Source organism: Epinephelus lanceolatus, chromosome 13 (genome assembly GCF_041903045.1).
Source record: "Epinephelus lanceolatus isolate andai-2023 chromosome 13, ASM4190304v1, whole genome shotgun sequence".
Taxonomy (NCBI): domain Eukaryota; kingdom Metazoa; phylum Chordata; class Actinopteri; order Perciformes; family Serranidae; genus Epinephelus; species Epinephelus lanceolatus.
In genome coordinates this window covers 13,938,500-13,966,303 of record NC_135746.1, presented here as the reverse complement: position 1 = coordinate 13,966,303, position 27,804 = coordinate 13,938,500, and the positions used below count along the sequence as shown (strand labels likewise).

At 41.6% G+C, this 27,804-nt stretch overlaps 2 protein-coding genes across 5 annotated transcripts; both read right to left on the bottom strand.

The window, feature by feature from the left end:
- Positions 1–782: 782 nt before the first annotated feature.
- Positions 783–14,180, bottom strand: fam167ab (family with sequence similarity 167 member Ab). Its single transcript, XM_033648344.2, has 3 exons — positions 14,035–14,180; positions 6,557–7,126; positions 783–3,482 (listed from the first exon to the last, which is right to left on the bottom strand). The coding sequence occupies exons 2-3, from the start codon at positions 6,914–6,916 to the stop codon at positions 3,219–3,221; spliced, it is 624 nt and encodes a 207-aa protein (XP_033504235.2). The 5' UTR covers positions 6,917–7,126; positions 14,035–14,180; the 3' UTR covers positions 783–3,218.
- A 169-nt stretch (positions 14,181–14,349) lies between these two features.
- lca5 (lebercilin LCA5) lies at positions 14,350–25,634 on the bottom strand. Of its 4 annotated transcripts, XM_033647910.2 has the most exons (11): positions 25,439–25,634; positions 25,277–25,356; positions 24,700–24,842; positions 21,850–22,259; positions 21,286–21,527; positions 20,703–21,008; positions 20,130–20,267; positions 19,916–20,012; positions 19,470–19,606; positions 19,183–19,378; positions 14,350–18,026 (listed from the first exon to the last, which is right to left on the bottom strand). In XM_033647910.2, the coding sequence occupies exons 3-11, from the start codon at positions 24,702–24,704 to the stop codon at positions 17,104–17,106; spliced, it is 2,454 nt and encodes an 817-aa protein (XP_033503801.2). In that variant the 5' UTR covers positions 24,705–24,842; positions 25,277–25,356; positions 25,439–25,634; the 3' UTR covers positions 14,350–17,103. The 4 variants fall into 4 exon arrangements, with proteins under 4 accessions (XP_033503801.2, XP_033503800.2, XP_033503804.2 ...); XM_033647909.2 differs by having other exon boundaries at positions 25,277–25,634; XM_033647913.2 differs by having other exon boundaries at positions 19,183–19,375; positions 25,277–25,634.
- Positions 25,635–27,804: the final 2,170 nt, after the last annotated feature.

The window sequence follows — 27,804 nt, the reverse complement described above, 5'->3', positions numbered from 1 at the left end:
TTGGCATTCTCTTGATGAGCTTCAAGAGGTAGTCACCTGAAATGGTTTTCCAACAGTCTTGAAGGAGTTCCCAGAGGTGTTAAGCACTTGTTGGCCCCTTTGCCTTCACTCTGCGGTCCAGCTCACCCCAAACCATCTCGATTGGGTTCAGGTCCGGTGACTGTGGAGGCCAGGTCATCTGCCGCAGCACTCCATCACTCTCCTTCTTGGTCAAATAGCCCTTACACAGCCTGGAGGTGTGTTTGGGGTCATTGTCCTGTTGAAAAATAAATGATCGTCCAACTAAACGCAAACCGGATGGGATGGCATGTCGCTGCAGGATGCTGTGGTAGCCATGCTGGTTCAGTGTGCCTTCAATTTTGAATAAATCCCCAACAGTGTCACCAGCAAAACACCCCCACACCATCACACCTCCTCCTCCATGCTTCACAGTGGGAACCAGGCATGTGGAATCCATCCGTTCACCTTTTCTGCGTCTCACAAAGACACGGCGGTTGGAACCAAAGATCTCAGATTTGGACTCATCAGACCAAAGCACAGATTTCCACTGGTCTAATGTCCATTCCTTGTGTTTCTTGGCCCAAACAAATCTCTTCTGCTTGTTGCCTCTCCTTAGCAGTGGTTTCCTAGCAGCTATTTGACCATGAAGGCCTGATTGGCGCAGTCTCCTCTTAACAGTTGTTCTAGAGATGGGTCTGCTGCTAGAACTCTGTGTGGCATTCATCTGGTCTCTGATCTGAGCTGCTGTTAACTTGTGATTTCTGAGGCTGGTGACTCGGATGAACTTATCCTCAGAAGCAGAGGTGACTCTTGGTCTTCCTTTCCTGGGTCGGTCCTCATGTGTGCCAGTTTGGTTGTAGCGCTTGATGGTTTTTGCGACTCCACTTGGGGACACATTTAAAGTTTTTGCAATTTTCCGGACTGACTGACCTTCATTTCTTAAAGTAATGATGGCCACTCGTTTTTCTTTAGTTAGCTGATTGGTTCTTGCCATAATATGAATTTTAACAGTTGTCCAATAGGGCTGTCGGCTGTGTATTAACCTGACTTCTGCACAACACAACTGATGGTCCCAACCCCATTGATAAAGCAAGAAATTCCACTAATTAACCCTGATAAGGCACACCTGTGAAGTGGACACCATTTCAGGTGACTACCTCTTGAAGCTCATCGAGAGAATGCCAAGAGTGTGCAAAGCAGTAATCAGAGCAAAGGGTGGCTATTTTGAAGAAACTAGAATATAAAACATGTTTTCAGTTATTTCACCTTTTTTGTTAAGTACATAACTCCACGTGTTCATTCATAGTTTTGATGCCTTCAGTGAGAATCTACAATGTAAATAGTCATGAAAATAAAGAAAACGCATTGAATGAGAAGGTGTGTCCAAACTTTTGGCCTGTACTGTATACGATCAGCTACTAACAAGCCGTCTCAACTGGGCTGCTAGCCTCAGCTCGTGACTGGCAGTTGAAAGTGGACCTTGGGAGGCAGCTTAAGCTTTGGAGCATATTGCAAGGACGTCACTAAGGCCAGATTTGGTCTTAACATCTGACTCCACAGCAAGGAGTGCTTGTAGGCCCATGAGCAAAATAAGGCCAATACCTTAAGCTGTTAGAGGCCTGTAGAGAGATTGGTTGGAGGGCCCGCTGTGAGCCAATCGAGGTGGGCTACAGGGGTTACACAGGGCAATCTGTGCCAAGCACTCAGGCTCCTTTGCATCAGAGGGTTGCAGGAGAGGAAGGCCACCAGAATCATCAGTGAGGCTGCAGAAGAGGCGTCAAGGTGGCTGTGGATCAAGAGGGCAGATCCATGGTTTACTGTGCTACTTGGACACAAGCTGGTGACTGATCAACCCCGTCTGGGCCGCCCAGGTGAGGGTGTCTGATGTTCTATGTCCCTAAACACCCTAAGCCGTGCTATCTAGATGTTTCAAGTATAGCACCACACTGTCATGGTGCAGAGCACACTTGGGGCAGAGATGCAGCAGCAGAACATCAGGCGCATTGAAAGTGAAACTCAACTGTTCACTCTGCTGCGTCTAAAAGTATGCCTTCACTTGCAGCAGCTGCTCCTCTCTGACGCTCTGAACGACTCGACAGATCAATGATCCACTCCTGAGTCAAAACTGCTGCTGACGAAAAAATAACTCACGAAGAGCTGCGATTGTGCTGTGATCACGAACCCGTAGTAACCTCCAAATTTAGAGAGGGGACACAGAATGATACATAGGGACACAAACATTTGAAGAAAAGACAAATGAAAGTTTGCTTAATATTGAATAATCATGAAGAACCAAAGTTGTGTTTACTGAGGGATCGGTCGCAAATACCAAACAAATCCAAGTGTCCATTTTCTGTTATTATTGTGGGTCTAATAACTGTCTGTCAAGTTGTCCTAAGACACTGGAAGATAACAAAGGCCCAGGAATTGAAAGAATGTGTTAATGCAATGGTGGAAATAGCATCTTCTGAATGTATGCTCAGTAGAATAAATGGCGATCAGGAGAAAGGAGTATCACCGTGGGACCGGTTGTGGACTCATATCAAAATGGAAGATAAACCTACATAATTATGTTTCTTTCTTTCTTTCTTCCTTCCTTACAGGAGCGTATGGTTCTGGGTCGCAACTCTTAATGAAGATCCCTTTTGAAACCCTTATTTCTAAGAGTGTACAGAGAGGTCTGTAAGCAGTAAGAATTTATTTAAATATTTAATCTGTCCTTAATAAATCTTGGCTTATTGACAGAAACCATGAAAGCCCCTACAAACAAGCAGCAGTATATGGAAACATTTTGGGTTACTGTAACAGTGTGACTGATAAGGCTTAAAAAAGTGGACAGGAATAAGCTGAGATTGTTTCACTGGAGTTTAAAAAGTATTCTGTTTGAAGTCACGATGCTCTAAAGGTCTAAAATGTGCTGCGGTTTTAAGACAGAGGTTTCTGTATATAGCTGCCATGTATAGTTTAGTGGCAAACACACTATACATGTACCTACTACACTCAAATTTTTGTGCCTAAATAATATACATTACCTAAATCTCTCTCTGTAATTATAGAGGCAGTAAAACAGGGTTTACATCCTGGGCCATCCTCCCAACGATGTGGTCAGTAAGACTTCACCACAATCTAACAAATGGCCAGGGCTGTCATGTTGCACTGGAGCAAAGGTAGTATTAGACAGGCAGCTTTGTTCTCTCCCTGAAGTGACATCACGGCCACTAGCAGAGCGAGAAGCGGCGAGAGTTAATGTTCATCTTGGTGACGCCGATGAGTCTCAGTGGGGCAGAGAGGCCGAGCCCCGGGGTGACCGGACATTCGCACAGCAGGTCCGACAGCTCGTCCCGCTCCTCGAGGCCGAAGGTGGCGTCGTTGAGCATCCGGCGATGCAGGTGGCACGTCTGCTCTATCTTCAGCTTGTTGATGTCATTGCGGAGCCGCATGAGCTGCCTCGCCAGCTGCTGGTCCTGCAAGCGCATGTCTGTCTGATGGGGAGAGACAGAAACAGTGGAGCTCAAACAAACCTGCTGATTCACTCATTAGTCACCTTATCAGCTAGAACATGTTGGAGTCGAGTGAAAATACCAGAAAACGCAATGTTCTTTTGGCTGAGTAAATGATTTTTGAGACAGTCATCAGGCAACTTGACAAAAAACTCCCAACACAAGGTTTGTGGTTTTACAGGGGGTGTTAAAGGGACAGTTCATGATTTTTTTTTGAAGTGGTGTTGTATAAGATACTTATCTATAGTCAGTGTATTACCCACAGTAGTCAGCATGCCTCCAGTTTGGAGAAGCAGGCAAGTCCAACCTTGAAGAATCACCTTCTGTTTAAGGGTACGCTATCTTTAGAATATTTTCACTGCTTTGCCTTAATGTCAAACTACTTCTGTCGAGTAAGTGAAGCCTTTCTATTGATTTCCTTGAAGCCAGAAATATAGTAATTTAATATCACTGAACACAGGAGCTGCTGGTGCACTGCTTCCTCGATCAATTTTGTGTTATTGTTAGCGATGTTCCTAACGATTTATTTCCCTGATGTTTAAATGGAAGTTGAAACTTGTGTTGTGCATGTAAAGTCAATGTAAAGACACGATTAGACACGAATACCCACAGGGCGTTGCGATGGGCGCGATGCAAAATACGCGAGTAGCAAGTAGCGTGATTTTGTGTCATACGCTTATTCACCAGAGTTGACAAATCTGAACTTAAGCGACCAATTCCTGCCACGATAGCCAATCAGCATTGAGATCCTCTGGGGACTTGTGACACTGAGGACGTAGCGGCGGAAGTTCCTTCGTCGATTCAGCGATTTCACACCCGTATGACATGAGTTATTCGCACGTATAAAGCTAGTACACAAAATATTCTAGCATTCAAACTCGGGCCAGTAAAGTGACTTGAAATAAAACATTGCGTTCAGTGTAAACACAACATTAAACTAATCTATAAACCGTAAAAAAAAATGTTAAGTTGCTGCCCCTGACCACAGCAGTACATTGCTTAGCTTCTGTGTCAGTACTCCAGTCTGCTTCTCCAAACTTGTGCGTGCCTGCTGCCACCTACTGTAGGTAATACAATGACTATGGACTAAGTACATGATACAACCCCACTTCAAAAGATCTGAACTATCCCTTTAATTAATAAGTTTCAGAGGTGCTTGTTGGCAGATTTTGCTACCTCCAGACATAGCCAGGCTAGTTGTTGCCAGTCTTTATGCTAAGCTAAGCTAATTGTTGCCTAGCTGTGCAGACATGTGTGCTATCAATCCTCTTATCTTATCCTCAGCAAGAAAGTAAATAAGCGTACTTCCCAAAATGTCAAACTATAACTTTAAACATAATTTTTAGTTATATCCTGAACTGTTTTACCTTCAAATACGATTCACACAATGTACAAGTAGCTGACATTATCTAGATTCACTGCAGGTCCATGCTTTCAGACCTTATTCTGTGACAAAATCTGTAAAGAAAACTCACAGTGGGACATCCACAAACAAGTTTCTAATCATATGCTCTCTCAATTTTATCGCTTTCGTGTCCACTGTCTTTGTGCCAGCGTCTGTGCAAAGATCATAATCTTCTCCCTCGTCCACTGTCTTTGTGCAAAGCGCTGGTGGCCTCATACTGTGTGTGTGAGTATGATTCTGCCTCTGACTGTGCCTCCTTGCGTGCTCAGTCCAAGCTCATGAACCGTGGGTGAATGTGCAGAGTAATTGAGCAGAGTAAAAATGATTACACTTGCAAATCTGTGTGTAACAAATGTCTATTGCCTGAGTCCCAATCAATCTCACTCACTAATGTGAATGGGATTCTTGTGGTCGGTAATTGGACATTGTGCCCATTGTTAGATTCTAATTAGCTAAGTAGCAGGAAGTAATTTTCTATTCTGGCCTTTAACTGCAAAATTATAAGGCTCTTCAAATTAACGACATGAATGAAAGTGTGTGTTTGAAGCTCAAAGTATCCTACAAAATATGCTGTATGATGAGTTTTAAAGCGTCTAAACAAGATTTTTGGAAAAGGGCCACCAATACTACACAAAAATAAATATTGCAAAAATAGATGATACATTTGCATTGTCGGGAATTCAATCAATGTGTCACCTAAAGATGTTTTGATTAGTTTTGCTTTTGACAGCTCAACACCCATTAACAGCTACCTAACTGGTTAATTTGTGAAAAAAAAAATGCAAAATGAGCCTAAATATATGAGGCCTTTCCTTTTGAGCTCAGTGAGCTTTAGCGCCGCATTTCAAAGCTCTATCCATTTAGAGGTGGTAAAATTTTAATATTTTGTGCTGTAAATGTTTTGCTTTTTATTTAATTTTCTGTTGGCTGTGTTGACAGACAGCCAGCTAGCTGTGTTAACATGTGAACATAGTGCCAACTGCCCACCCCCTCAGTCTCCACTGGTTAGCTTGCATTAGCCTTTGCTGCACTGCTCTGCTCACCACCCGGGTCAGGTGGGAGCTAGCCAGCAGCTACGCTTATTTGTGATTACCGCTGGTAATACCGTCTCAGTGAAGGGACAACCTTGTTGTGGAATCATGGAGGCCATCCTCCGGTCTCCCCAATTCATTTGAGCCGCAAAACCCTGTTAGCATTGTTAGCTATGTTAGCACAACTAGCAGTGCTGACACTGTTGACAGTGCTAACAGAGCTAATAGTAGTTAACAATGCCAAAGGGGGCTTGAGGCAAAATTAAGCTGCTTACTCACAGGGGCAACCTGGGGGTAGACTGGAGGGTGGGCACAGTGTTTCCTCAGCAACACTGTTAGGTTGGGATGCCGTTGCTAGCGGTAATTGCTAAATGAGTGGCGCTGCAAACTAGCTCCCACCTAACTCGGCTGGCATGCAGGTCAGAGTAGCCAGGGCTAACATCAGCTAAACAGTAAGGACAGGAGGGTGAGTAGTGGGCACATTTTCTGTCTGTACAGTGCAGTGAGCTGAAGAGTGGCAAAATTAACCTATACAACAACATGCGTAATCGATTTAAAAATATTCTCAGCTATTAACCAATTAACACATTGCGGTTAACTGTGTACATTCTTAGTCTCACCAGTTCTCTCCTCAGCCAGCTGAGCGCTTCATCAATGTTCTCAAATCCCTTCGGTACACCCGACGGCAACTTGCGCTGAATCACATCAGACTTCACCACAGTCTCTTTGGGGGTGACCAGTTTCCCCTCAGGCTCCATTTTGATTGAGCCTTTTCCAGTTCCAGACTCTCTGAAACTGTCCGCCTCGAGTCGGGCTTTCCACTCTAGGTACGAAGGCCTCCTGGTCTCCAGTCTTAGTTTCTCCGTCAGGGCCTTCAAGTTCATGAGATGGTCATCGGTGGGCAGATCTTTCCCACATTCTGCTTCCTCCAGGACATTAGACTTGTCCACAGTAATCTGAGGAGCTGAGGGAGCATCCATTATTAATCTGTTAAAAAAAGCTCCTCAAAAAATGTGTCAAAATGAAAAGAGATATCTGCTCGTCATTGGTGGCCTCTTTCAGTGTTACAAATGACCATAGTTGTAGGTTTTTTTGTCCTTGCTGCGTCCACTCCCTCTGCTCTTTGTCCAGAAAGTCAATCTTCAAAAGCTCCGTAAACCCTCCATTCGTGTTTTGAAGTATCTTTAGAGCTGCAGAGGAGACAGGAAGCACGTTATGAAACATTTGCTGACTACACCACTGGCAACCGCATCCAAATGACAGGAGACAAAACTAACATGACATCTGTCAAGCAAGACTTCACCTCGGCTGTGGCACGACAGGCTCAGTTATGACTGGAGAGATTATATCTCAGATCGACTGACTGACGACTGTAATGAAAGTTTGTGCACTCTTCTGTAAAGTTATTCAGATCAAGCATCAGACTTCTCATGTATCAAATAATAACGGATCAGCACACTGAGGGAACAAACCTCCAGGATTTTCATTTAACAGGAACAAACTGTTTCCATAGCAACAACACAGGCCGCGTCAATGAATCAGCAATTTTCCACCTCCTGTCCTTAGGGCTTATTGCCTCGACCAACCTGTGACAGACAACTGGCAGTGGAGCCTGACGGAGGACAGCCTGGCTCTTGTACACAACACAACCCCTCTGTTTACTGCTGAAAACTTATGTAACAAATACACATTTCAAAAAGTACAGATCCTGAACACTGTGGGCAGAAGAAAATATGCAATAATGTTTTTGTCGATTAACAGATATTAAAGTGTGCTCAGTTTTGCCTCTCTGCTGTTTTGAGCATACAACTGCAATACCTCAATTTGCTCAATTTTTTTACTACATACAATAGTAAATGATCCTGTTTAAACAGTGCTATGAATTACACATATGATGTTTGTCAATTTTAAAGATAATTTTGCAGGTCACAAAAGTCGCAGTTTGTTATAAAAGTGCTTAAGTATGAGGCTGTGAAAACACTTAACAATTACACAAGTCATGTATGTGACGTCCTAACTTTCTCTTTCACGTAACATTTCACGGAATTTATACTTCTGCGCCGAATTTCACAGATAATAAACAATAAATTGTGAAGACAATAAAGCCTCCACTAAAATAGCATTTTAAGTCTTGTGTGTGATTTATCCTGACTTCATATGAGCAGATGAAATCTCTGCTAGGCTAATTCATACAACGTAACATGCCATAGGCTTGTGCTAATAACATTAGCATGTTGTATTTGTTTGGAAAATGTTTTAAGTATAAGACAGTTATTTTGTCGGTGAACCTTGTGAGTTGTAATGAAGCCAGATTAAGTGCCGTTACCTTTGTTAAATGTTGCTGTTGTCCCTGGTTTTATATGAGAACAGGAAAAGTCCACTAGCCACTAGGCTAATTTACACAATGTAAAATGCCATAGGCTTGTGCTAATAACATTAGCATGTTGTAATTGTGGGGAAAATGTGTCCAGATAAAGACAAGTGTTTGTCTCCACACAACTACTAAGCCTGCGTTTTTCATCTGCAGTTTATTTATATGTATCAAATAAACGTAGGGTACTGAAAGTAAAGTATTTCCATCTCAGATGTAATGGAGGAGAAGAATAAAGTAGCAGAACATGGAACTACTCAAGTACAAGTGCATCACAATTATACTTCAGTACAGTTCTTGCAAGTAAATGTACTTCGTTACCTTCCACCACCACTTCAAAGATTCAGACTATTAATGAGAAAATATAATGAACAAATAAATTAGGATGGATAAACATGACTTGACTGCTACTTGCAAAAAAGTCCCACATGTACCAGCGTGAAAATTAAAGTGATTAAAAGATAAATGCATCAGTAATTTTATTTTAGCTGAAATGGACCGTTGTGCATAATGAGATCTTAAGATTTTTGTTTATGTACTTTCACCTAAGTAAAAGATCTGAGTACTTCTTCCACCACTGCAACCCTGTGTCAAATTAGCCCATTAGCTCGATGCTAACACATAATAGGAAATATTACTAACGCCCTACTGAAAATAAGCATTGTGATAATATTATCCTTGGTGCTAACAGAGCATTTTTATTTCACATGGTTAACATTAAATGTAATGTGTGTTCATACTTAAAGGCATAAATTCCCCATGCTCACTGGAAACAAACTAATGGCGGCTAACTTCTGTCCTTGCTGTTTTCAGTTGTCATTAGTGTTAAGGATGCTAATGCTACATAGGCTCGTTGTTTTAGCTTAGGTGGTGCAGTTATCCCCCGTGAGAGAATGTCGCCACCTGCTGACGTGGTGAGTAACTGCACCTCACACAGATATTTATTTACAGATCCTGCTGTGGTTGGAATTAGACAGAATTATGCAAATACACAGGAGCAAAGTCATAAATGTAACATGACCCACAAACTGACAGGAAGTGAACCTGTTTCATGTAAAAATGGATCCACATATGCAAAAATATGACCACATGTTATAGGAGCCATCCATGGTGTAAAATATGTGCAGGTTGCTGATTTGTCCTGTAGGGGTCACTGTACTGTCATGGGTGACTGGAGGCACCATTGATTAAGAGACAGGTGTTGCTAGACGGGGAGCACACATAGTTTTTTGACTGCAACTCTGAAATGAGGTGCATGTGTAACACAGTTTGTATTGCATGTAATTCCACTTGCCCTTCTAGATGGGATTTATGGTTGTACGTGTGGCAGCGGCATCAAAACGGCGCCCAACGGGAAGTAGGCCTATGTGTAGTGCTGCAAAATTTGTGAATGGCCATTCATGTTACGTGTGCGCACTGTTGATTTTATACATTGGTGGTTGAAGTCGGAGAACGATTGGCTCTATTAACTGTGACTGTGCGTGTTATGGACAAGCTTAACTTAAGTTTAGGAAAATACACTGAATAATCGATGTGGTCAGGCCCGTGGAGGCTATTACGCAGTCAGGTGACGCAAGCAGCGACAGTATAAAAATGAAGGTTATTTTAATCTGTATTTCTGTTCCGACACCCAACGGCACAAGAAGACATTTTTATTCTGGGTATATCAACTGTTTCCACTGTTTTTATGCCACCAGTGTGCACATGCTACTGTGACGTCCACTCAAAATTAGTCTATTCGCAAATCACACTGAATTTTTGGGGATTTGATCTTACAAAACACAAATGTATAATAACTATTCACACTCACATTCAAACCTACGGACAATATAGAGTCACCGATTAACCTGCATGTCTTTGGACTGTGGGAGGAAGCTGGAGTACCCAGAGAAAACCCACACTGACACAAGAGAGAGAAGCACAATTTCAAATCAACTTGCCAACATAATATTGGTGCTAAACCTATTGGAAAATTCAGGATATTTCTAAAGTTAGTAGAATTCGTCTTCTCTTGGCCCTGAATGTCTGTATAAAATTTCACGCCAACTCATCCAGTAGTTGTTGACATATTTTGGACTGGTCCAAAATGGTGGACCGACCCCCAGCTATCCATAAAGCCATGAGGTTAGCATGGTTACAAAGTTATGATCCTCTTTTTATTGTGCTATACATCAACACACAATTACATTTCCACAAACATATGGCATCTACAGCTAAGTATTTTTTAATCTGGCCAGTTTAGAAACACCGGGCTGAGTGTGGAAGACTGACTCAGGATATAAAGTCACACACTAAATCTTTAACGCAGCCTCTTACAGTAAGTGATATTGAAAACACTCTCATAACAGTGACAGCAGCAGCAGCAGACTCTCTGCCCAGTGTCCTCTTACAAAGTCTTAAAGCACTCAGTAAGTGGTTAGTGCTCAGTTATTCCATAATGGGCAGAGCAGACCCGCAGTGAAGTCATTGCCCCTGTATCTAATGATAGGCTTGGCTGTTTTGCAAGGTAAAATAGACCTCTGACTGTGCAGAGCATGCCCGAGACAGATCCTCTCATTCTCTAAGGGAATGAATCAGACCACATGTTACAGGAGACCAGTGAAGGAGGAGGAAAATCCATGTGTCCACATGCATTTTTAAAGAGTGTGTAAAGACCCTGTGTGTGCAGGAAGGTATTGATTTATATTGTGAACAGGAACTGCAGAGCGCAGAGGTTTACAAAGTGTGTGTGCGCGGTTATATAAAGAGCTGTAATCACAATTATAAAGACATAAAGGGTTTAGAATCATTGCAACAAAAGCCCCAAACCAGCCGCTTGTTGGCCGCCTCATCGTTTTGGAGGCACTTTTGGTGAACTCTGCCACTTTTCAATAGACCAGCAGGAAATCTTTTATTCTTAAGGAAGCCAAAATTTACATCCTGAATATCAAATGCAGTCCGGGGCAAATACAAACACTGACAAAGACCATTTATCCTTATTATCCAAATGTCCCAGCTGAACATCACCCATACATTCCTCTGGTTTCAAGGCAGCAGAGTTTGATTGCCCGGCAACGTTGCCACACCAATAAAATTTATTTTGTGGCGTTATGAGATGCCAAAACCTGGTCTGGCTAAAGAATTTAGGAAGTTTGGCTCTCCTATCTGGCACATGGAGGCATGTCTACATAACAACCATGACTGCAGAGTAACTAATCAGGCTTTAGTCTGTAGCTCATCTGAGTCATTTCCATTAAGAGGTCCAATGTGTTGGATTTAGAGGGATATACTGGCAGAAATGGAATATAATAGTGTATTATAATATAATAAATGTATTTTCTTTAGTGTATACTTATAAACATTATCCATAGAAACTATCAGCACGATCACAGTTGACTCAAAGGGATGAGCAGCCTGACACAAAAGCTATTCATAAAGGTAAACACCCGATTACTGTGGCTTATTGGACTCCTTCGTTATGGCAACAGAAACTTAATGAAACAGTCTGTGCTTCAAAGTGAGACACACTAACAGCCTGAACCAACCACAAATACAGAAGAAAGCTCATACTGCATACCAGCATCAACAGGTGTTATATATATAGGATGTTGTTATGTATAACACATGGACAGACACACACACACACACACACACACACAAAAGGGCGTCGGTTTCATTTCAACATTGTGTGGGACACATATGAGACTGGGAGTTTAGGGGTCCTCTGCCAGAAAACTTTGAGCATCAAACAATTTTCTACGGTGTAAATGTCTTTAATAATGTCAAAGTCTGCTTCTTTTTGGGGGAATAAATGCATATGTCCTAAATAGACCTACTTGGGGTGAAAAAGAAATTGATACAGCATAGTATTACCTTATTTTGCTGGCAATATTGCATCAGTACAAGAAAGCCAAGTATCAATTCTTTTATCATATAAATTATTAATATTGCAACTAAAAATTAAACTTCGGTAGAATGCTAGATCAATAGAATCAGTTGCTTTTTCAGTACATTTGACACATTTTGATGCTGTAAAAATGACTGGCATGAGATTAGATAAAACAAATGTTGACGGATTTTTTCAATGGGAACACAATTTGCAGTTAAAAGAGGTATTAAATCGCAATACATCACAATATATGTAGTCACAATACTAAGCACATTGCAAAATGGCAATAATATTGTATTGTTGCGTAAGTATCGTGATAATATGGTATCGTGAAGCCTCCGGTGATTCCCACCCCTGCTAAATACTGAGGGGGACATGTCATCTGCATCCTTCCTGTGCATTCTGGTGAATTTTTATGCAGCAATTTGTGTTTGTTTGGTTTTTTTAATCGATCTATGGTGTCAGTGTCTTTAATCATGTCAAAATAAAAGTCTTCTACTTACATGTTTTGTTTTTTTTGGGGGGGGGGGGGACAAATGCATGCTCTAAATACTCAGGGGAATGTGCCCCCTGCGTCCTCCCTGGACATTCTGGGAATTTTTTATGCATCAATTTTACATTTTTTTGCATTGATCTATGGAGTAAATGTCTTTAAATGTGTCAAAATAAAAGCCCTCTGCTACTTTCATGATTTAGTTGGGGTGGGAGGACAAATGCACATGTATTAAATACTAATAGAGACATGTCCCCTGTGTCCCCCCTGTGCATTCTAGTGATTTTTTTTATAATCATGTCAAAATAAAAGTCCTCTGCTACTTTTATTAATTTATTAGGGGAACAAACACACACCCTAAATATTCAGGGGGACAGGTCCCCTGTGTGTCCCGTGTGCAGTCCGGTGAATTATTATGCACCAATCTGTGCATTTTTTGCATCGATCTATAGTGTCATTGTCTTTAAATGTGTCAAAATAAAAGTCCTCTGCTACTTTCATTTTTTTTTTTTTTTTTTGCATTTTCTGCACTGATTTATGGTGTAAATTGGGATGCACAATACTGTCGGCATGTCATCGGTATCAACCAATATTGGCTTTAAAATGAACTACCAGAATCAACTAACATGCTTTTTCTTATTTTGCACAATGAATAAATATTGCATACGTTAACAACCAGTCTATGTCATGTCTCCATCTGCTGGTGGGCCGTCACAATAGGAGTAAGCATGCATAATATGATGTTAATTCCACTGATGATCACTAAAATTAGGTAGGAAAAAAGTGGATATATCAATATCGGTATCTGTTATCGGCCATATAAGTTGTTGTATATCGGCATATTGGATATCGGCAAAAAACTCTATATCATGCATCCCTAAATATTGAGGGGAGCATGTCCCCCTGTGTCCCCCCTGATATCTACACCCATGCACAGACACATTGTCCTCTCCTTAATAACTTACAAGCAAAAAACATTGAGAAAACATTGTCACAGTATGAAAGTTAATAACAGCAATACAACTTAATGCTTCTCTTAATTCTCTGGAGTTCTGACTGTAAAAATGAACATGCTTTGACTTCATTACAGGAGTATAAAGTTGTGGTAAAGTTTGCTTATTGTTGTCATTTAGCTCATGCAGCCAAGTTAGTGTATCTGAACATGTAGCCAGTTCTCAGTTTTCTGCATGATACATAGTACTTTAAAACTAAAGTTAAACAGATAAACTTAGTGATCCTGCGTCCACATATCCTCCACATGAGCACAGTCATGCTACCCTCCTCTTGCAGCTCTGTCACCGCTGCAGAGTCAAACACCACCGGCATCACCCTGATCACTGTAACTCAAACTGTGCGGCTCTGTTACCTTGTGTGAGTCCCTCTGCTGCAGCTCACCGTGTAGTCCTCCAGCCTGGATCCAAGCCGCCACATCAGTGAACACCATCTGCAGCCGGCTCCCCCTCTCATATCATCCACCTCACAGCTCCACGCTCCTCGTTTGTGAGCAGAGAGCTGCCGGAGGAGGGGCGGGAGGGTTGCGTCAGGTTCTGGTTGCTTGGAGACATCCCAGGAATCCCTCGCAGACTTCCCGCCTCATGAATAACACTGCGAGTGCGCCACACGCTGATGGAAAGGCAACAGCTTCACTCTCACTATTATTTATTTTCATCCAACAAGATACCACAGATACACTTTTTATTCATAACAAATGGACCGGAAGTACAAAATGTGAAAAACTGGACACATAAATAGACTGATTAACCACAAAGTTTTCAAATGACCCTTATGAAAGTGACTAATATAATAAATTCTGACAGAATAAATACAAAGAGCTCTTTAAAAACGTGTCAAAGTGGACATATGTGAAAAATACACAAGTATTAATTTTACAGCTTACTGGCGCAGTGTGGTTATTATAAAGTTGTGCCACATTAGGAGTTGTAAGTCGCATAAAAAGTCTATAAAGTCAATAAATAAATACAGATAAAAACATTTCAATGTAGCTTGTAGCTTTAGCTGATTGTCTGCAGGAGTGTAGTGCTGCCATCACATTACACATGGTGCTGGGGACGAGAGCCTGGGAGCATACTGGGGCAGGGGTCAGACACTTTTATGATCAAAAGAGACATTTATGACCAAAAACAATATTCAAAAAAGCAGAAAACATATTTGAGCCTTATAATGAAGTAACACAGCCTATGTAGTGTAAATTTGCCAACCACTATTACTAATATTTTACTGTTTTACAATATGTCCTGTAATATCTTTTTGTTAAAACACAACATTCAATTCACTGATTTAATGTGACACCCAACTACACTAGCCTTCGAATATGGAAGCAAATAAGAGACATTAAGTGATTGAATTTGAACAGCCACTGAATACTCAATACGGACAATTAAGCACCACTGGATTCATAGCATTGAAATATTTTACTTTGTATCTGAATTCATTTGTTGTGAATTCACCTCCTCCTTGAAATTAAAATGATTTTTATTTGCAAAAGCTGTATTTGTATATATTTTTTATGTTCACAAATTCAGACCCCAAAAAAGTTTCTGAATAAAAAAGATCCAAAAACTCAAGTCAAAAATTTGAAATATTTCAAATACCTATTTAACGTTCTTCAATAGCTATTTGAAAATGTCAACTTGAATTTTCAAATTTAAACTGCAAATCAAGAAATTTCCTATTTCATTTTCAAAGAGGTGAATTCAAAACATTAATAAATAATAATAATAATAATAAACTTTATTTGTATAGCACTTTTCAAAACAGTTACAAAGTGCTTTATGAGACAAAGACAGCATCAAAATAAAAATGGCACTAAAAATATTGAGCATAGGCTAATACCAAATAAAAGTGTGTAATAAAAATAAATAAATAATGAAATTGATAAAAGTAGGATAGAAACTACACACACAAAAGATTTACTGTAAAAAAAAGGCCTTTAAAGTATGTTTTGATGAGTGTTTTAAAGACAGTTTACAAAGTAAATTATTTCAATTCTATGACTTCAGTTAAATTTTAATATTAAGTATTCAGTAGCTCTTAAAATTCAAATACAGACACCATAGCTGTGACAACGCTCAGGCCTGACATGGTTCATGTACTCCTTCATGTTCAAGGCAGGTGGTCCTGCTGGAATCGACTGTGCCCTGGAGGAGGCGTTTGAATAGAAGGCGGCCAAGCATGAGGAGCTCACAGGTGAATGCTGAAGCAGGAGATAGAAGACCCGATGTGGGATTTGCCAGCCAGTCACTCTACATAGCCCTCAAGTTGCTGGGGATCAGAGAACTGCACAGCATGAGAGCCATAAGGACCATCACTGATGCTGCTTAAAGGGCATCAAGATGGCTGTGGATCAAAAGGGGTGAGCTGTGGATCACACAAGAAGTCAGACAGACTGTGGTCTGATCAACCCTGGCTGGGTCGCCTGGGTGATGACCCCAGGTTACATCACGGACGATGTGTCTAGGTTGCACCTTAAGGTGTGTGCTAACTCAGCATCATCTCTTATGTGCTTCCCAATACAGCAAAACTTTCCTTGTACTGGGACATTTAATCAGTATCAATATAATATTCAAAGATACAAACCTACTTAAAACTGACATTTTGTTGTGAAAGTTGTGAAATAACCCGTTTTAAATAGTTGTGAGACACTCAGCAAGCAGTCTAAATATACTGTGATTGTCATGTTGCTTAGTGGTACATTCTTACGGCATGGATTCTATAATAACACAAACATTTTGCCCAAATTTTGTGGGATAAAATTTGTCCAAATAAAAGACAATGAGAGACAAAAGAAATGTGATTTGCAGACTAGTTGGAAGCTAAGTCAATATGGAGCTAACAAAACATTGAACTGGGAACAAGCCTTCACAAGTTAAATGGAGACTCTTGGGTGAAGTGGCCATGCCAGTTGTTCCCTCGCCAAAATTTTGCCTCCCTTTGGAGCATAATTTGGCCTCCTTCCCAACAAGGTTTGCCGACATAGTTGGTACCAATGGATGTCTTAGGTTGAAGATACCAGTACCTTAACGCTAGCGTAAAAATGAGCCTTCCACAGCTTTTGTATCAAGGTAGCCATGGTCCATCCCTGGCCTTCAGCTGGGGGCGCCACTGCCTTGTGATTGTACTGCTTGCTTTTTAGAATTGGAAACATATTATAGAAGCAGGGATTCTGTGTGTTGTGGCGCTGCTATCCTTCTGCTGGTTACAAAAACTACCAGTAAAAGCCACCGTCTCCACGACACTAGGAAGTGCAAAGGGTCAAAATCCTATATCACCAGTTTAGAAACACTATCTTTGTCATCCATGTGTCTACGCACATGCACCTGAATGCTTGAAGATCACATTAAATTAGAAATGTCCTGCATAAAACATAAACAGTCACACAAGTTAAATGAGTCAGATAGTATTATCTAAATTATCTTCATAAAGTAAGTTCCTCTATGTCATCATCGAATGATGTGATGGCACGGACGGCAGGCCTGCTATCTGCGGTGTGCACAGTGTTCAGGGAGGACGCTGGAGGCGTGTTGGACCCTGAGTTGAAGCTGAGCAGTCCGTCCCTTCTTGAACGCACTCCATTGGTCGTTGGAGGACTGTTGAGGACCTCCATTTTATTGGAGGTGCTCACGCTGTCACTAGCAGGTGTTGCCACGGCGCCAAATAGCTGCTGCATGAGGCTAGACTTCCTGTCCTTCCCTGCTCTTTCTGTCTCCTTTTCTTTCTCTGTCTCCGTCCCTCTGAGACTGAAGATACCTATTGCTTCTAACGCAGAGTCTCTGTCCGCTTTGGGTGGAGGTGGAGGTGGAGGGAAGCCTGAGGAGCCTCGAGAAGCTGAATGTCCGAAAGAAGGCGCGTAGCTTCCGAATGCCAAGTCGTCGTTGGAGATTTGAGGCCGTAGCCCTCGCCTCCCTATTCCTGTTATAGCAGCTCCACCCTCCATGCCTGATCTTCTCCTTTCGCCGTCCCTGCTTCCAGCACCGGTGCGCAAACTGGCCGAATCCTCTGATTCTGTGAGGTTAAAAATGGAAGAGTTATGGTTCCTCTGCTCAGGAGGATGAGGAGAATAATGGTTACTGGCAGCCTTATTGGACTCAGAGGGACTAGACTCAGAGAAGATGGCATCCTGGGCTCTGTGGTCTTGATGGTCTATTTCACGCATCTTAGCCAGCAGCTGGTCTTTTTTACGACGTGCTTCTGCTGCTGCTTGCTGATTGGCCAGAACCTCCTGGTTCCACCTCTCCACCTCTTCCTGGACATGGCCACGCTTCCTGTTGTTCTCTTCCTCCCGGTCGAACAGGGGACTTGTCTTCTTTCTGTCTTCTTCCTCTTTCTTTTTCTCCCAGCCTGTAAACATAAGACACATCCATCACTGTTGTCTTCTTGTATGTTTTTTTTTACTTGGTTTCAGATCTTTGATTCTGCCCACTCCACGAAGTTAAGTTGTTTATCTGGCACAGTGGCATGAAACAGTGATTTCTCAGTTAAACAATCGCTCCAATGAGCACCACGGGAGGAATAACGTTTCGCCAACTAGCTCCACAGGTGGGAACAATGACGCTGTCAAGCTGTTTGCAGAAACCAGTGAGGAGTAATAACAACAATGGCGACCACTATAGACAAGACAGACTTTGTAATTTGTTTTTACTTCACTGCGCTCCATTCTTAAAACCCTGGCAAAACAGGTATGTCGGCATGGCTATGCATCAGTGTTCAAGCTCTGACACACCAAGCCAACAGTCAGCCGTTGGTCAATGTCAGGCTGTTGATGAACATCTCTTGCCCAAGTTTGGCGGTGTGTCTTGCACCATTGGCCCTAGCTTGCCCTTGTTGGCTGTTTTTTTGGCTGATTCAGCATGTTTAACAGGCGTCAGAGCTGGTGAGGATTGAAACCACTCTCAGTGCAGAAACGGAAGCCAGGAAGGTAAACAAACGGCTAAAGTCAAGAGGGCAGGAGATCAAAACAACGTTAGCTATTTAGCTCTTGAGCAAAAATGGTTTGTAATTGTTTGTGTTACTGTTCGCTAGCGCACAGTATTATTCGTTTATTCAACATCAGGTTGTGTTGTTAATGTGCTAACTGGCTAACTAGCTTCTTGAATCTGCCCTGTCGGTCTTCCAGTTTCCGTTTTGGATAATGAACATAGACCACAGCCACCTGCTGGTAAGGAGAGATGTTTCCTCTCATGCAGCCGCAGAGTGTACGCGTTAGCTGGCCACTGGCTGTAGTCTTTGTGGTGTATTTGAGTGCAACTCTTTGGCCAAGACAAAGGCAATGTGAGGTGATGCAACAGTTAGCCTTCATCGCTACTTGCTCTTTGATGTCACTTTGGTTGTCTGGGCCTTAAGAATTATGTTAGATTGAGGCGAATACGTTGATCTCTGGTGACTGACTAAGGAAAATCGAATACATCTCCCCTTCAGAGACAGGAGGAGTTCGGCAAGTACTTTTTACCAATTTTCTAAATACAACAGAGTAGCATATACTCTTTGCTTTTCTTACCATCTCTTAGTGTCTTTGCCTTCTCCTCAAGGGCATTAAGCTCCTGGTTGATTTGCCGTTTCTCCTCTTTCTCCTGCTCTCTCTCTTTCTCCTTCACCAACTCCTTCTCCTTTTCTCTATCTCTCATCTTCTGCTGTTCCCACTTTTGATGTCTGTCCTCTGTCTCTGCACATCTGTCCGCGCTGTCAAGCTCCTGCTGACATAAATCGATCGAAAGACAGAATGACGCACAAATAACAATGACAAAAGACAAAGTATAGACGTCGGGTGAAGCGGAGTGACTTTACCTTGAGCGATAGGTATTCGTCAGGTGTCTGTTCGGTGTAGTCATTGGCATCGGTGATGGCAGGGGGAGGTGTGGGGAAATCCAGACTAGACGCCCTGTCTTTAGCCTGCACCGCCTTGGTGCTGCTCCTGCTGGGGACTGCGTGTGAAACAAAAGCAGGGTAGAGCTAATTTTGCTTATCCTTTTCCAAACCGTTCCTTTGATAAAGAGCACTACTTTCATCACCGATATCTCTCAGCATCCATGTTCAGCAGCTTTTCAAAACCATTTTTACTTTCATATACATGCAAAACTTGTTGAACACGCTGTCTTTGACTCTTCCAGGTTTTCCATGACCACCGGAACAACAGAGACATCATTAGAGCTTAAGGATTTCTGACAGACAGTTTGGTTAACTGCACAAATGAGCTTCTGTCTCCCTCTCAGCCACAAACAGTTCAGCCTTACCTTTCCGCTTCATGCCACTGTCAACATCTTTTCTAATTGGGGGTTTCATCATGCGGTTGGCGTAGATGTTCCTAGCATCCAGCTCTCTCTCCTTCTCCTGATAAGAAATCAACACAGTGAAAATGACATACGATGCTGCTTTTATACCCAGTCATAAAGCCGGATACAGTTTGTTCCAGTTGGTATTTCGAAGTGTATTTGTCTGTGTGTCAACCTTGAGTTTATTGGTCAGTCGTTCCAGCTCTTCCTGCAGAGTCCTGATCTCCTCCTGGGCACTGATTGTCTTCTTCCTCTCTGCAGCCAGCTGCCTCTGGTAACTGCTGTTGCTCAGCTCCATGCTGCGCTCCAGCTCCTTCAAACACACACGGATAAACAAACACATTTCCCAGTGTCCCCATGACAAAGAGAAATCAATTCTGAGAATGGAATTTCTTTCATGGATGTCCATACATACATATTTGGTGAAAATGAGCATGTGCAAGTGATTGTTTGTCTAGCTATAGTGTCATTTTGTAAACCAAACAGCAATAATTTGGTACCAAGGAGTCAAATTTGTAAGCTACACCTCAAGATGACAATGGAAATGGAATGTGCACAGGTTGTTTTTATCTCTGACCTGTACACTTGAGCCAATAAGATACTGTAAAAACAAAAACCTGATATATTTTGGCAACTCCCCCTGAATGAAATACAATTCAGAGGCTCTCAAATGTCTAGAGAACTGAAACATTTGCAAAGCCCAGCTCTATTATAAATAGTAAATACATGAAATCTACAATTAATTTACCTTAATCTTTCGTTCTGCCTCTTGAGCCCGCGTCTTCTCTTCCTCCAGCCTGCGGCTCAGCTCGTCTCTAGCTCCCAACTCTCGCTGGTCTACAAGCTTCTTCAGTCGCGCGATGGTCGCCCGACTCCTTTGCAGCTGCTCCTCGCTGTCCTTCATCTGCCTCTCGGCTACCCGTTCCCGCTCCTGAGTGCGCCTGAGCCGCTCACGCAGCACGTGGGTCTCGTTGTTGTGGCGCGCGAGCAGCTGGGAAATCTCGCTCTCTGTGTCATCGTAGCGCTGCAGGGCTTTCTCTTGGCGTACCTGAAGCTGCAGCATTGAAAAGATTAAATTCGATTTTAGGATTGATTGACTCTACATTTCCTGGTCTCATGTACTTAACCCAAACTTAAAGGAATACTTCAGCCCAAAATGACTATGACTTTGGGAAGAACTGAGCAAACGTGAGACTAGACGAGACAAAACCGTTTTAGAACGCTGCAGAGAAAAGTTGCAGTGGTGTTTCAATGTAACACGGGGTGCGTAACTGATATACAAATAATCACTGGGGGGAGAAGTATTCCTTTAAACAGAGGTGTAGGTCTACCTGTCTGAGAATTCGATTTTCCTTCTGCAACTCATCGGTGCGCTGCTGCAGCTCAGCAAGGGAGTTACGCAGTTCATTGATTTTTAGCAGGCGGGCCGAGAGCATCCTCTTGGTCACCAGGTCCAGATCTTTTGGGGGGGTGGACTCCTTGCTTTGTGAGTGCACTCCCTTGCGATGCTGCTGGGTCAGAGGCTGGCCACCTAAACGCTGCGGGCGAGACACGCCTCGGCGCCCCACACCACCTGCAATGTAGAGAAACACATGATGATGAAGAAATAATTTACAGGTAATGACAATGAACACTTCAACAGGCCAATACTGACACACATGAACTCTTGTAGTGGTGAATATAAGCTAAGGTTGAGTGTACAGATAGATCCAAAACAACCTTACTTAAAACTGCTCATACAAATCTTCATGTCTCAAAAGAGGATTTTGTCCTGCAGAGATCACCATGTTAAAATCTGCCCTACACTGCCATCATCTGGACAGTATTTTAACCAGTGAGAGTTAGGTTTCATCCATTTATCCCTCCATATATGATCATATCTTTGCTTTACACACCTGTCTTGTAGAAGGGGCTGTTAGAAATCCTCTTTGCCCGCACCCCTCTGTGAAGGGTAGGCGATGGAGTCCGGGACTGGGAGTATGGTGTGAGCGAGCCCTCTGAGGGTGAATCATTCTCATAGTCCTCTGAGTAAAACGACCCACTACTTCTCCGTCTCTCTCCATCTGATATCTGGTCCCGGTCTGGATCTGAACGCCAAGTTCGGGTTTTCGATCTACTGTCAGCACAGCCTTCTTTTTCACCCTCGTCATGGATCTTGTCCCGGAACTTCTTTTTGTGTTTTTGGGAAGACGACGCTCGGGAATCCTTCTTTGTACTCCGGTGTGACTGACGACTTCGATCCTGGTTGTCTTCATACGGGTCAGCTATGTTTTCCGATTCCATGTTGTCACTTTGAGAGCAAATGCTGAGAAAGTTGGAAATAAGCATCAGATTTTAAACAACATTAGGATTTTTTTCTAAGCTACACCTTAACATAAAACTTTATTGCACAGGGTGCAACTAACCTGATTTAACAGACTTGAATTAAAAGTCCCCCAGTAAACTGACCTCATCATTTGCACCGTGCAACCCCGGTGATCATTCTTAAAATTCATCCAAAACAGTAATAAGAAGCCAGGCCAGCCAGTTTCTCTCAGGTTTTCCGTATTGTGTGTCTTGGTCACTAAGCGACAACACACATGAGGTGGAATTTTCCATGAGGCTGAATGATGTATGATATCACTACTCCACACCGCTGCTGCTACATAAAGAATACTAGCCTGCCCCCGTCTGCCCTGGTGACTTATTAAACAGCCAGATTATTACTCCTGACTGCTTTGAGATGGACACGTACACACATGTTCAAAGATTACAGATAAAGAAGAGGGAATAAAGTACAAATAAAAGTGATATTCATATGTCTTTATAAAGTTTTAACATACGCTGTATGAAAGGTAGAAGGTTGACCTTTTATGTTGCCAGCCTAATGGGTATATTTAGTTTTTCTACATCAGGCAAATCCTACATTAAACATTTCCACACATATGGCCAACACATTTTCTCTCTGGAAAAAGCCCATGTGTATGAAACATAAACAAAATGAAAAGGTCCAGCACCTCCGCTTTTTTTTTGTTGTTAAAGAAATAGTTTGTAAGTTTTGGGGGATTTTGTGGTGTCTTGTGGGGAGGACTGCAACTTTCATCCAGCTAAAACTTCAAAGTGAGTCAAACCATTAAAAACACTAAACAAAGCAGTTTCACGTTACAAATCAGTATTTTTTTTTTGCACTGCTTGCCACAGATTGGCTTCTAAATACAGTGCCCGACACAAAAACACAAATGGCCCTACCTATCTGTGGAGCTAGTGTTTGGTTTGTCTGTTCTGGGCTACTATAGAAACATAGTAGTGCAACATAGTGATCTCCATAAACAACTCCCCGTTCCATATGTAGATTTCAACGGCTCACTCTGAGGTAAGATAAACACAAAGATGCTTATTTTCAGGTGATTATACACTACAAAACATGGCTAAATCCTAAATCCTACACACTCGACCTTCAAAAAAACCTTGAGTACCTTGAAGAATAAAAATAGAATTCAAGAGCCAGTGTGCCCTTTAACATGTATGTTAATTGTGTGTAAAGGTCATGGAGTCATCCAGCCCTTTCATCAGCCCTCACAATTACAGAATCAATTGATGGGCAAGTATCTATGGCAACAACAGTACACACAGCACCGTCACCATAAATAGAACACAGCACACTTGTGAAGCAGGGCGATTAGGAGAGATCCTAAAGGACCTGAATACAAACCTGTTTTATAAAACAGTGTTTTCGTTGTTAAATAGCTTTGCTGAATGAACAAACAGACTTGAGATATTAAAGGTCCAGTGTGTAGGATTTATGGGGATGTATTGGCAGAAATGGAATATATTCTAATAAGTGTGTTTTCGTTACCTTGAAATGAGACGTTTATATCTACAGTACGTAGGGAGCAGGTCCTTGTCAGCGGAGATCGCCACGTTCACCGCCATGTTTCTACAGTGGCCCAGACCAGACAAGCCTAACACTGGCATTCGATAGGGCTATTTGCATTTTTTTGTGTGTCCCCTCTGCGATGAGCAGCGTCAGGAAAACACTGATTTTTTTAACGTGAAACTGCTTATTCAGTGTTTTCACCAGTTTTAATCACCTGGTCTGTTTGTTTTGGAGTAGACAACACCTCTGTGGATTCTCCATCTCCTGCTAAAAACCTCCTAAACTATGATCGCTAAAGGAACTCTAACCGAGAGGAGTTTCAGCTGGTTGCGATCTGCAATCCTCACTGCTACATGCCACTAAATCCCCCTAAATCTTACACACTGGACCTTTAACAATAAAAAAAATGCCTGTCATGTTTTTCAGGGTGTCGACAGATATAACCAAGATAAATTTAGGACTTTTAAAGACCTTTGTAAAACCACCTTATATGAAATTTAAGACCAAAGAAATCAAAATCTAATCGCTGTCATAAATGCTACTTATTACTGCAATTCTTCGGTCTGTCCTGTGATTGTAAACAGTCATTGTGTCTGTCAGGCTGGAGACATTTAAGATCCATCGAATCTGAATTTAATAAAATTAAAGACTTTTTAAGGACCAGTTGACACCCTGTTCTTTATCCTCGCTAGTCTCTAGAGCAAAATATACACTAACAGACACATAGTAATGAAGGCTATTCATTCACACTGAATTACTTTACAGTTTTAGTGTCATTTTTGTCAAATGATCATGATGAAAATAAGTGATTTAATTATATAAATAACCATTATCATCACATATACCCAGATGCACAGTAGTATCAACGTCAGGGCACTTTAACACTCACCTCATAGCTTACTTTACATTATATGCTCATCATCTCTGCTGACATAATCCTTCACATCTTCTGCTTCATGGTGTTTAGTGTCCCTGGAGGCTCCTAATAACGCTAACAGCTGAGAAAGTCGATGCAGCCAAGTCACAGGCTCTCTGGTGACAACAAATATACAAACAGATGCGTGTTATCAAAGGCTAAATACAGCTATAGTAACAGTTTCTCCGGCCTGCTCTCCGTGACACGGACAGAGAGGATTAAAGCAGACCGTCTGCTGTTGACAGGTGCATTGTTGTCGTGACACTGCCTGACAGGTTAGAGAGCTACACTGTGGCTAGCAGCCAACAACACATCTCAGTGAGCTCTAAACTCGTATGCGAGCTTATTAAAATAGCTGTGAACAATAGAGGAAAGTAGACAGGTTTCCAAACAGCACTGTGGCGTACTGGCATTAGCATACGTTAGCTTTAGCTGGATGAAAAACTGACTTATGGATGATTGGTAGCATAGTTGCTAGCATAGCAACAAAACTAGCATCAACAGGTGGTTTGTGTTTTAACATTACCGCTTAGCGACTCCTGCCACCAACCTGCTCGTGTTCCGTTTTCACTCTTTAAATCTTGCTGCATTTGTCTGGTTTGCGAAAATTTTCCAGCAATAAACGGTTTCCTGTTTAGAATCGAAAAGCTAATGTTAGCCACATAGCTTCAACTACTAGCAAGCTAGCATGAACTTAAGCTAACTTAGCTACCGTTGGATATAAGCAGCGATGGCACAGACGTCCGCCCTTTTTGGATACAAACAGTCATTTCTGAAACGCGCCGTCCTGTAATTATCCACAGTAAAACTAAGATGGAGATATCCTGACAACCAGAGGCGTTCAGATGCTATTTTTTTCAGGTCCACGCCTTGAGGTTTGCTCCAGTCCACCGCCGACGCTGTACCATGGCAACCGCAGCACTCCCTGCAGTACCGCTGTAACACCACAGCGGCGCTGTTGTGCATGTTGTGATCATGGCCGTGATATAAATAGCTGCAAGTTTATTTATGCATTATGTGGATAAAGGTGACTGTAATCAATTGGCACCACACATGCGCTTAGTGTCTAATAGAAGACTATCAAGCTAGAAAACAGATTAATAAAAATAAATATAAAGATAAAAACACATTAATAATAAATACAAAATAAAAAAGACAAAGTTCAATTAAAAGCCAGGCTATAAAGGTAGGTCTTGAGTTTGCTTTTAAACACATCAACACTCTCTGCGGCCCTCGGGGCTTTAGGCAAGCATCCTTAAGCGATGCATGCATATTTCTATTGTGCTAACATTTGCAAGATGTGTGCATATATGATGTCTGTCACTGCAGCATTAATTGCTTGGTGTTTGAGATTTAGGTCATGACCCATCTGTGCTATATGTCCATCTGTGGCATACCATTGTCACAAAACTTGCAACATTCAGAGTTGCTGATATGATCTCTTCACTTTGTGCAATGCATATTGAAACTCTTTTATAGGCATATTGGTAGCAGTATCTCGAGTATTGCAAGACAAAAGCGCACGAGTGTGCAACTGAGCCATATTCCTCAAATTTAATTGAAATTTGATACATGCTGCTAAAATGACAAACACACCAGCTTGACAGAAAACAAACTTGCTGCCAGAATCCTGAAAACTACATTTCCCTGCTTTCAACCTCAGCACAAACCTCGCTCAAACTGTGCGAGGTACCTGCGTCAAGTTGGCTGATATAACTACAGTCCAGCGGAAGTAGAAAGGATTTTATTTCCCTTTCAAAATAAACATTTAAATAACCTTTAATTGAGCTTGGTTGAGAAATATGGGGAAACAAAATCTGGGTTTTTCACTTAAAAGCACACACAGACTATAAACTATTTGGGTCATGCCATAATAATTTAGTAATGTTATAGTATTGATGAATTTCACAGCATTAAACACTTTTCAAACACAGTTTTTGTTCTTCTTCTCCAAGAAAGAAAAAGTCTTAAAGAGTAACTTAGGTATTTTTCGAACTAGATCCTTTTATTCCATGTTTTTATGTCTAAGTAACTAATAGCAACCCAAGTTTTGAAACTGGTCCAGTATCAAGTGACAGGGCTGCAGACGGCAGCTGCAAAAAAGTTCATAGGCAATCGTGCACTATCAATTCATGTCCGCCAAAAGTGCTTGGTTTGGCTGCTGGCAGGTTCAGGTTGTTATTATAAGTGTCTGACAACATTATGAAAATGATCCCTTAAGAAGTTGATGTTATTGTTAAAGAGTAAGACCCTTTTTGTTTAACCAGAAACAGCCCTTAAATTGCTATTGTCAAACCTACCAGACTCCATTTGAATAAACAGTAATTTTAATATTGAAAAAGCCACTTTATTCAAGGTTGACAGAAACAAAATAAAACTCACAAAAGCCATCTTGGTTTTCCTTTCCACTGTTCCAAATATCACCAGCTCTGGTTTGGTTGAAAAAAACTTAATTCTCCCAGTTAGATGTGAAAATATGCTGGCTCTATATACACATTAAAATGACTGTTTATTTAAATGGAGTCTGGTGTGTTTAGCAATGGCAATTTTCTGGCTGACTGTGGTCAGACAAAGAGGCTGAGATGCTGAGGCTGGGCCTGGTTAACTTGTGTGACACACCAACAATAGATTTGCTGAGTTCCAAAATATGTAAAATAAATGTAGGCCTATTAATAAAAAAAAATCAACTTATTATAACGTGCACAAACTTGGAATTAAGATGATCACAGCCAACAAAGGAAAGTGAGGTCAATGACTCTCCCCAACCAAAAACAAACAAAAAAACACACACACAGGTGAACATCAGATGTTCATATAGATTATGTGTGTCATCACCCATACCCATGTGACCTGACTCTCCCATAACCACAGTCACACACACACAAAAACATAACCCAAAACACTAACAAAAAACACCAAACTCATCTGCTCATTATTATTATCATTATTATGTATTGCCATTTCTTCTTTTTTTCTCCTTGACTGCTGTAACACTGGAATTTCTCAATTGTGGGATCAATAAAGTCGTGTCTTATCTTATCTTATCTTATCTAACAATACAAAAAATATAAACTATCC

Coding starts and splice junctions, on each gene's coding strand:
- fam167ab (XM_033648344.2), bottom strand. CDS start 6,916: ATGGATGCTCCCTCAGCTCCTCAGATTACTGTGGACAAGTCTAATGTC. Junction 3,483..6,556: donor GCTGGCTGAGGAGAGAACTG/GTGAGACTAAGA, acceptor TCTCCCCATCAG/ACAGACATGCGCTTGCAGGA.
- lca5 (XM_033647909.2), bottom strand. Junction 21,009..21,285: donor AAAATCGAATTCTCAGACAG/GTAGACCTACAC, acceptor TCAATGCTGCAG/CTTCAGGTACGCCAAGAGAA. Junction 19,607..19,915: donor CAGTGGCATGAAGCGGAAAG/GTAAGGCTGAAC, acceptor TTTCACACGCAG/TCCCCAGCAGGAGCAGCACC.